Source organism: Microtus ochrogaster, linkage group LG2 (genome assembly GCF_000317375.1).
Source record: "Microtus ochrogaster isolate Prairie Vole_2 linkage group LG2, MicOch1.0, whole genome shotgun sequence".
NCBI classification, from domain to species: domain Eukaryota; kingdom Metazoa; phylum Chordata; class Mammalia; order Rodentia; family Cricetidae; genus Microtus; species Microtus ochrogaster.
Window position 1 is genome coordinate 10199177 of NC_022028.1, and position 8991 is coordinate 10208167.

General features: G+C 41.9%; 1 protein-coding gene across 3 annotated transcripts in view; it reads right to left on the reverse strand.

Moving 5' to 3' along the window:
* Kcnq5 (potassium voltage-gated channel subfamily Q member 5) overlaps window positions 1–8991 on the reverse strand; it is a 529997-nt gene that overhangs the window by 519880 nt on the left and 1126 nt on the right. For all 3 annotated transcript variants that reach the window (XM_026785580.1, XM_026785581.1, XM_013351081.2), the window contains exon 2: window positions 8541–8890. In XM_026785580.1, the coding sequence (XP_026641381.1) occupies window positions 8541–8890 (350 nt within the window). The remainder of the gene's footprint in view (window positions 1–8540; window positions 8891–8991) is intronic.

Below are 8991 nucleotides of genomic sequence, written 5' to 3' on the forward strand. Positions count from 1 at the left end.
TTATTATTGCCTGCCTTAGTTCTATCTGTTTCAAAGATTAACCAATAGGTGGTAATACTTTTTAAAATCATAGAATTTTAGAATGGAAATAGAGATTTCTACCATATTATTCCTAACTGTATTAACAGTGTCAAAAGCAGTCAACACATTAATGGAAGTATACATATTTTAAATATTTTATATAAATACACACAGCTCTCACATGCAACTCTAATCTTATAAATTAATATGTCCTGTTCCCATTTCACAAACTAAAAAAGCTGGTATTAAAAGCAACTTCCTTGTGGCTATCAAATCAGTAGAAGCAAAACTGAGGTTGAATTTGAACCTAATCATGTGCTTTTGTGATATTATCCACTTTGTGGAATAACTAGCATTGAACACATTAACTTCTGTGTCTTTAAGTTACATGAGAAACTGGATGTATGATTACAGACAAGGACATATAAACTTTAATATTACCATGGAGTCAAGAAGAAACAGTCTAGAATAGCCTTATAAATATCACTAAGGGGATAATATCCAATATGACTATGTTTGCAAAAGCCATATCTCTTCACATAAACTTAAAATCAATTAACTTTAAATTTACCAGCTAATCTTATATAACTGAATGAATTTAGCATTTTTCTTTCTTTTTCTTTCTTTCTTTTTTTCACTTCACTCATTTGGCTTTCACTGGAGTAACAGAAGAAAGGTAAACTCTCTGATGATGAATGCAGTGTGTGTGTTGATGTTGTAAGCTTAGCGATGTGTGTAGACTAGCAAACACATATACCTAATAGAAAAGTAAGCATTATTTTCAAATTAGAGAACTTATGAATTAACAAACACTTAGGAAACTCACTCTTCTGACAAAGTCATGCAAAAAAATGTTAAAAGAATCACTAGGAATCTCTGAAACTCATCAAAGAATTTTACTAATAATGCAAAAAAAAGCGAAGTTTACATGCTGATCTGCCTCCCATTTTGCAACCAAATAGAATGTTGAAGAGTACACTTATAAATGCCTGAAGAAAAATGAGAAATAAACATGGACACATCCTCCTGTATAACTGGATTGTGGCTAGTCAATGTTTTGGCTTCCAGTAGTTTCACACCACTGGGTTAGGGCAAAACATGCTCTGCCGGCATTTTCATCTGCCAAAATAGCCATTTGCAATTAAAAATTAATATTGGCATTACTCCTTTGCAAGCAATTATCAAAAGGCTTCTGGCTATCTTCCTTGTTTATAGTGCTTCTTGCACCACAACTTTATTCCACTTTGAAATACTGTTCTCATATTTTTGTTTCTTTTATGTCATCCTATTCCCAATGTTGATATATGAACAATTTTAACATTTTTAATTAGCTCCATAGGCCTCAAGTACGAAAGTATTTATTTATGTTTTTAAAAAATAGACTGATTTGCAATGGTATATATTATATTACTATATTAGCTGAATATAAAGCAGAATAAATTGAATCCCTCTGCACCTAAGGGAAATAAGTATTTTTTTAATGAATGCCTTTTAAACAAAATGTAAGCATCAGTTTCTATAGATACAGACTTAATTTGGAACAAAATTCTTATGCAAATAATAAGCAATTAATTAGATCTAATGACATCCGATACAGAAAGCCAACAGTAGAGTAAAATTCCATCTACCAAAGGGGAACTAGTATGGTCTGCAGAGTTGGCATATCAGTAAATGTACTAAGATGTACACATGTACTACAGCTGTGCAAAAAAGAGTTCTGGGTATTAGTGACCCAGGAGCGGGACTGGCGTTCTAAGCACATGGAGTGGGGAGAGGCAAGGACCAGGGTCCTTCTCCATTCAGAGAAATGTTGTGCTAAATATTGGAAAAATGCCTTTAGCTATGGTAGGGCACATAGAACTTGAGGAGTAGGGCATGAAGGTATAGCCATGGATTAAAAGATAATTATCCATGTAGTATGATTAATAAAAACCCAGAGACAGAAATTGGGGTTCAACCCGAAGGTCAGAAAAACAAAACAAACAGCCACTGGCTCTTACCTCTACCTCCTCCTGCCTCCAGGAATCTCAAATGAGACTGTGTATGAGAGCTGTCTCCTCCCATTTTATATTCCTCTCTAGAGCTGGGATTAAAGGTGTGCGCCACTACTGCCTGGTTTCTGTGGCAAACTAGTGTGGCTACTGCGATTAAAGGTGTGTGTCCCCACTGCCTGGTCTGTAAGGTTGACCGGGGGGCTGTTTTACTTTCGGACCTTCAGACAAGCTTTCTTTATTAAAACTATAACTGAAATATCGCTACATTCCAGCTCGGAGATGAGAAGGGAAATGATTAAAATACCAGATAACTTTGTATTCCAAATACTTTGTTCCTTCTGTGAAAGCATTTTAGAATCATTCTATTCTGCCATTTTACTTGGGTGGCAGACACTATTATGGCCATGCATAGATGAAGAGTCAGAAACCCAAAGGGCCAAATGATTGCGCCACATCACTTACTTAGAAAAGGTAGAGGTCAAGCCGTCATCTTCTGAGGCATTAGCATCTCCAAGAAAATTGCAAAGACCTGGTATTTCTTTCAGCTTTGGCTTACTTGAAATTTCTGCATGGAGGACTTCCAAAGAAAACCACTCCTTCACTCATCCAGTTAGCAATTAACACGGCCTGATGAGATACCTAAGACCTTGTTAAATAAATGAGATTCTGAATTAAGTAGACTTTCTGCAAGGGAAGTTTTCCCCCATACTAAAGGTCTGGGGCAAAAAGACACCACTACCACAAAGATAAATGAAGCACCATAATCTATTATTCATTGCCTTCCCAGAATGCAATGGAATCTAAGAAAAGTGGTACCTACCTCATCCATACCAACTGCCTGGAAATGTGCCTGTGAAGCGACTTTTGTATGTGTTGAAAAGTCAGGGTATACTCCGTGGGAAAAATAGCATAGCATGAACAATAGAATAGTCATGAGATACGGGACAGAGTGGGCAAGCAAGGCTAGTTAGTAATCAGGGGGATGGGGACTTGGGGAGGGCTAGAATTAAGTCACAAAGATGACATGAGGTTCTCGTGAACTGTCCCAAGGAACCTGGAGCCTAATTTACATAATTCCTAATCATACTTGCTTGGATATACTAAAATATACTTATGACCTGAGACATTCCACATGTGCTTTGGCAACAAAGACCTTGTTCTTCAGGAGCGTCATTCATAAGAAATCCAGTAAAGTTTCATCAGTTTCTGAGCCTCTGGATTATTCCATCAGTGTTCTGGGTCTATCTTCAGATTCTTACTCATCCACCCTTTTCGCTTTTTGCTGATTTTTGATTCATTGTTCTAATTGTCACAAGCTGATAAAGATTTCATAATCTAGGTATAGCATCAAGACATTTCTATTAACCTCAAGATTTTTTTTCAGTGAATTGATTCCCTCAAAGCATTTTCCTGTGTGACTTCTATGCACTTGAAATGCTAATGGTTGCTGACCTAAAGCCCATGAGACAAGACTTAAGCTGGATTCCTGTTCCCAGGTTTTCCAATTGTCGCCCAAATAACTAAGCACATCTGACATTCTACTTGAACAAATTTGAACTCTTTATATTCCTGTGAACTTGAGTCTTCACGGTTTGCCACATAAATTACTGAATGATACTTCTAGTTCCCAAATCACAGGCTGGAATCATCTCCATTGGCCCCTCAGATAAATGAAAACATCCAATCAATTCTGTATCTCTAATATTGTTTTTAAACAAATGACTGGAGTACTCAGCCCTAAATGGGACATGGGTATCACACCTCTCCCCTTACCCATCAAAGGTATGGACCATCAAGTAAGAGGGTGCACAGAAATTCTAAGGGCCAGGGGTTAGGAGAACCTATTACACCATGACATAGTACCTTCCAGACATGCCAAACTCACATCAGCGGTGGTTGCCTGTACAAGATCAAACCAGATAATGTTCCATCATGGATCACAATAAGTTCTCAAGGCCCCACCCCAACTGAAGAGTTACTGTCAGCTGATGGCCGGTAGGTGAGGAAACATTTTGTTTAGGGGTCTTGCCCCTCCTTAGGTTGTGCACATGCCAGTGAACAGCTCTACACAGGTGGCAATCAGGCAACATGAACAGGACTTTGTGGGTTATTAAAGAACAAGATATGAAATTAAGATGGGAAAGTGGGAGGAGACTTGAGAGGAGATGGAGGGGAGAAATAGGGAGTGGGTATAATAAAAAAATATATTGTACAAAAGTCTCAAAGAAAGAATTTTAGAAGAAAAAGAAACATTGCTGGTTGAATCTCTTTTTATCCCCAGAGTTATTCCCTTAGTTCCTTATGCAATCATCTCTCCCTTTTTCAGCAGCCCAGCACACAGAGAACCAACAGACATTTTCAGGGTGAATTTGATAAGAAAAAATATATATATAGTAGGAAAGAATGGAAATTTTCTAAAATTGTTACCTCTTAAAAATTACAGGTCATCCTAACTCCATTTTAACTTCCCTCTCCCAACTCATTTTCCAAACTAAGACGTATCCTCTTGATTTCCACCATTCATTAACCACTTTAGTCTATAGGATAAAGACAAGGTTCCAGGACCATCATCATAGACTATTCAAAATTAGGTACATGCCCCCTTATCCTTTTTTTTTGAAAAAAAAAAACTTCATCCTGCAAGACTTTTTGTTTATTCATTTTACATACCAACCACAGTTCCCCTTCCCTTAAGATCCTTACAGTTACAACACATCCACAAACCTACATTTTCACTAAAGTTATTGTCTCTATCAAGATCGCTCATTTGCTCTGTGCTGTCCACCTGAAATAGCTTATTTAATTGTCCAAACTCAGACCATGTATAATTTCCCTTTTAAAGACTGCTCGCTTTTCTGATCTCAGCCGTACTGTCTCCTCTTTTGCATGAAGCTTTATGACTTATCTCTTCTGTCATCATACTGAGCATCATTTCATACTTGTTGAAAGGCTTACACTCACCCAAATGCCTTTTCTCCTTGAAATCAGAGGGCTTTGACTCATTAACTTGGAAATCATCACACTCCTCAGATGTTCAAATATGCATAAATGGGGAAGTCTATGAATGATACAATCATATTTAGTTTTTATTAATAATACTTGTGTCAGGGTGGCAGCTACAAGGTTGGAAATAGAAGGAAGATGGCCAGCCAGTCTATAGGATAAAGACAAGTTAGAGGATAGGTTGGGAGAAACTGGAAGGGTAGAGAAAGCAGCAAACGACAGGAAGAGATATATCTGGAAAAATATTTCTAATCCAATGAGCAAAATTTAATGGTCATTTGAGGGCAGGGGAGGGGAAGGATGACTCCAGGGTCCCTAGCTTTGGTGGAATATTCTAGTTTAAAGTATTTATGAATTCTCATCCATAGTACTAAATCAGGCGAAGACACTGTGCAATGTGATGCTAGACAGATATGTTGGCATGGATGCATCTCACAGCGCTTCCTGTTGAGAGTCCTCAGGACTGACCACGCTTGCCATAGTGACACAAATTTACCTTAGGGACCCTATCACAAACTCCTGCAACCACCATAATTCTTGTAAATTTCCCCCCAAAGAAGGGCAAAGAGAATCATCTCCTATTTTAAGAGCTCATCTAGTTAATTGTGTCACAGCTGAAGACAGAGCACACTGCTGCCAGGGGACTCCAAAAGAGCAGGAAGTGCCTGGATCACCTAAGGCCCACAAATTCAGAGGAAGAAGTCACTTGAAGCACATCACCTCTGTTCTTGCCAGCATCCTTACCAGTAGTCTGGGATATATACTCATAAGATCACATTCAGACCATTAAAATATCATTATAATAATTATTTTCACATATTTTAACGGAAATTTCTCTTTACCTGAAGTATAATATTAAACACAGTTCTCTCGTTTCTTGGCAGTGGAAACACCGGGCTAACCAAGTAAATTCATCCCTCAAGCGCCTCATTAATCACAATGTACTTGTTCTTGGCATGGACCTTAATATGCTACAAAAACCGTTATTAAAGTAAGATTTGAGGATTCCCAGGCAGGCAGGGCATTAGTTAGTTACACCTCCCTAGAAATTATTTTCTTATAGTTTCCTGTAAAGGTCTTATTAGGCTTACAGCTCAAAGTAACCTTGCTTTATTAATTTAATGTGTAAATTCCTGCTATTCAAAACCTCATTTAAAGTCATAAGTAGTGATTACCCCTCTTTGCCCCGGACTCTGCAGTGGTTGTGTGCCATCTTCTCAGACACTGACTCTGTCCACTCTGATTGCCTGCTAATGTGGATCTCGTATCACTATGTAGCTGAAATGCTCCAACCCTATAGCCACAAGGCTCTTTGAAGCATTATGGAGAACTTTATATTAGCAACACTGTGCTGGCAAGCACTTAATTTATGTACTACTTACCACATAATTCACTGATAAAGCTGGCTAACAGGGAAAAACTGTTAACTTGAAACTAGAACCTTTTAAAGCAGCCATTTGTTGAAGTGTAAGAAGTCCCAGAAGCCCAGAATAACTGACTTAACAACCAGATATCAAAAAGAAAATATTGTATCTTGAGAAATGTTCATTCATGTTTATAAACAATGCTGAGGAGACATCAACATGTTCAACAATGGTGGTTGTGTCTCTGAATCCATAACACGCAGTTTACCCAGATAAAATGCAATGTATTACATCATATTTAAAACTCAAAGTCATGACTATTTTGAGCATGTTCTAAAAATATCATTATCCATACTGTGGACATTTCCTGCAAATTAAGCATCATCACTGCTAAATTTTTCAGTATATTCAGACAGGTCAAAATAATTTATTAGGCTCATTAAGTACTAGATTAATTGCATATCAAGCCAAGGAGATGAGCTTAACAAGTGTCAGTGGTGTTTCCTTGCCATTAATTCCATCTAAATCCGTGCGACTCTTCCATCCACAATGGATAGGGCTTATACGTTTGGGTGCAATGATGATACAAAAACAACATTCCCTGTGAGTGCCTTGCAAACATAGAAAGCTGACGGGAATAGTCCACCTAATCTTACATGTTCACATCAATCTGGAACCGTAAAAATTTCCAGACACCAGGGCCCCAGCGTGCAGACACGACCAATTTCCTGAGTTCTACCTGGTCATATTTCACGTTCGCCTATTTACAAAACCAGTCCCTTCTCTCCGGTTAGTATGATTTTTTAAGTTTCCTGGGTTGGTGCCAATTTTTCATTCCAGGGGAAGGATAAGTATAGGATGGCATGCTTCATTTCTGAAGGAATTTTTGCGTGCCCCAAACATATTTTACTAAGTAAGAAACAAGGAATCAGTCAGCATGTGCCTGCAACTTTCTCGGAAGGTCTCCTAAGGCTAATATAGTTCGCTTTAACATAAGGAAGGGAGGGAGGCGGAGGGTTCTTTAAAACCAGTGAATTAGACAGGGTGTAACGACATAAAGACGACTGTAAATCGTCCAGATAAACCTAACTCTAACAGGAGATCGAATGAATGGACGTGGTGGGAAAAACAGTAGTAAACTTTAAAGCCACTGAAAGGTTTTTAACGCCTAAGGGAAAAACAAACATTTGCTTCCAATCATTTTCTCATTAAGCATTCTCTGCTAGATGGCAAGACTTACTTAACACATGCACGCGCGCGCACACACACACACCTACACACACACACACACACACACACACACACACACACCACACTTTGTCTCAGTGCCATAAATGCCAACTGAACCCAGTGCTTGATCCAGATCAGAACTGACCCCTCGAGTCTCTGCCTTGGCACTGTGGGCCATGTTCCTGAACCCAGGGTTCCCCACTTGCTGCTGCAGCTGAGTGGAGCAGAGCTTGCGTGGCCCCGCTAGCACTCCTAGACTCAAGCCACCTTTCTGTTGCAAGGACTACATGCACTGACAGATTTTCCGTTGGTGACAGCTGTGATGGTGGCCAGGCGTGTTTCCGGGCGGGCGCGCTTAAAACCTAGTCTCTCTCTCTCTCTCCACCATGTAGCAGCTTCCTCTGCTGGACCTCCAGGGCTGACTGTGGACCCACCCTTCACCTTCTCGTCTCCACTCCATCCCACACGGCCACCCCCCTCCTATGATACACTCTCCAGCCTCAGGTTGGTGCCCATCCTCCCAGAGCGTTTCCCAGCTCCTGGGCGCCCCACTCAGTTAAGTTTACGTATGTCAAGACCTAATCACTCCCGATTATCTGAGTCGTCTAAATTCTGCTTCTGCCTCCAACCACACAGGTACCTGGAACTGACCGGCAGTTTTTTGGGTGCTGTAGGGCAACATGGTTCAATCTGAACAAGTGCGAGAGGTGGGACAAGAGAGATGGAGGGCTCCAGAGGGCTCTATCGCGAACACGTGCAAAGAAATAAAAACCACCACGTGTGTGTATGTGTGTGTGTGCGCGCCCGCGCTCGCGTTTCCGCGCCTCCGGCCAGGGCGCGGGTTCCAAGTGCACCCCAGGGGTTCAGGCGCAGGGGGCTCCCTCACAGTGGGCTTGGTTGGGGGGCGCACGGGGGGGCGGGTACTCACACGAACGCGTGGTAGACGAACGCCCAGCCTCGGGGTCTCTCCAGCACGTTGTACAGATAGTTCTGCACCCGCCGGTACTTGACGTTGCGCCGACAGCTCTGGCTGCTGGTGTAAGAGAGCGGCTTCCCCAGCAGGCTCATCCGGGCCCCCTGCTTGCCCCGGCGGCTCTCTCTCAGGCCGCCGCCACCTCCTCCGAGCGCCGCCGCGCGGGTGCCGAGCAGCAGCAGGCCGTCGCCCCTGGCGGCCGCCGAGTTCAGCAGCACCCTGCCGCGGCCGGACTCCACATCCTTCATGCCGCTGCCCGGGCGCCCCCCACCCGCCGCCGCCGCCGCCGCCGCGCCGCTCCTCACCCAGAGCCCCTGCTTGCCCCGGCGGCTCTCTCTCAGGCCGCCGCCACCTCCTCCGAGCGCCGCCGCGCGGGTGCCGAGCAGCAGCAGGCCGTCGCCCCTGG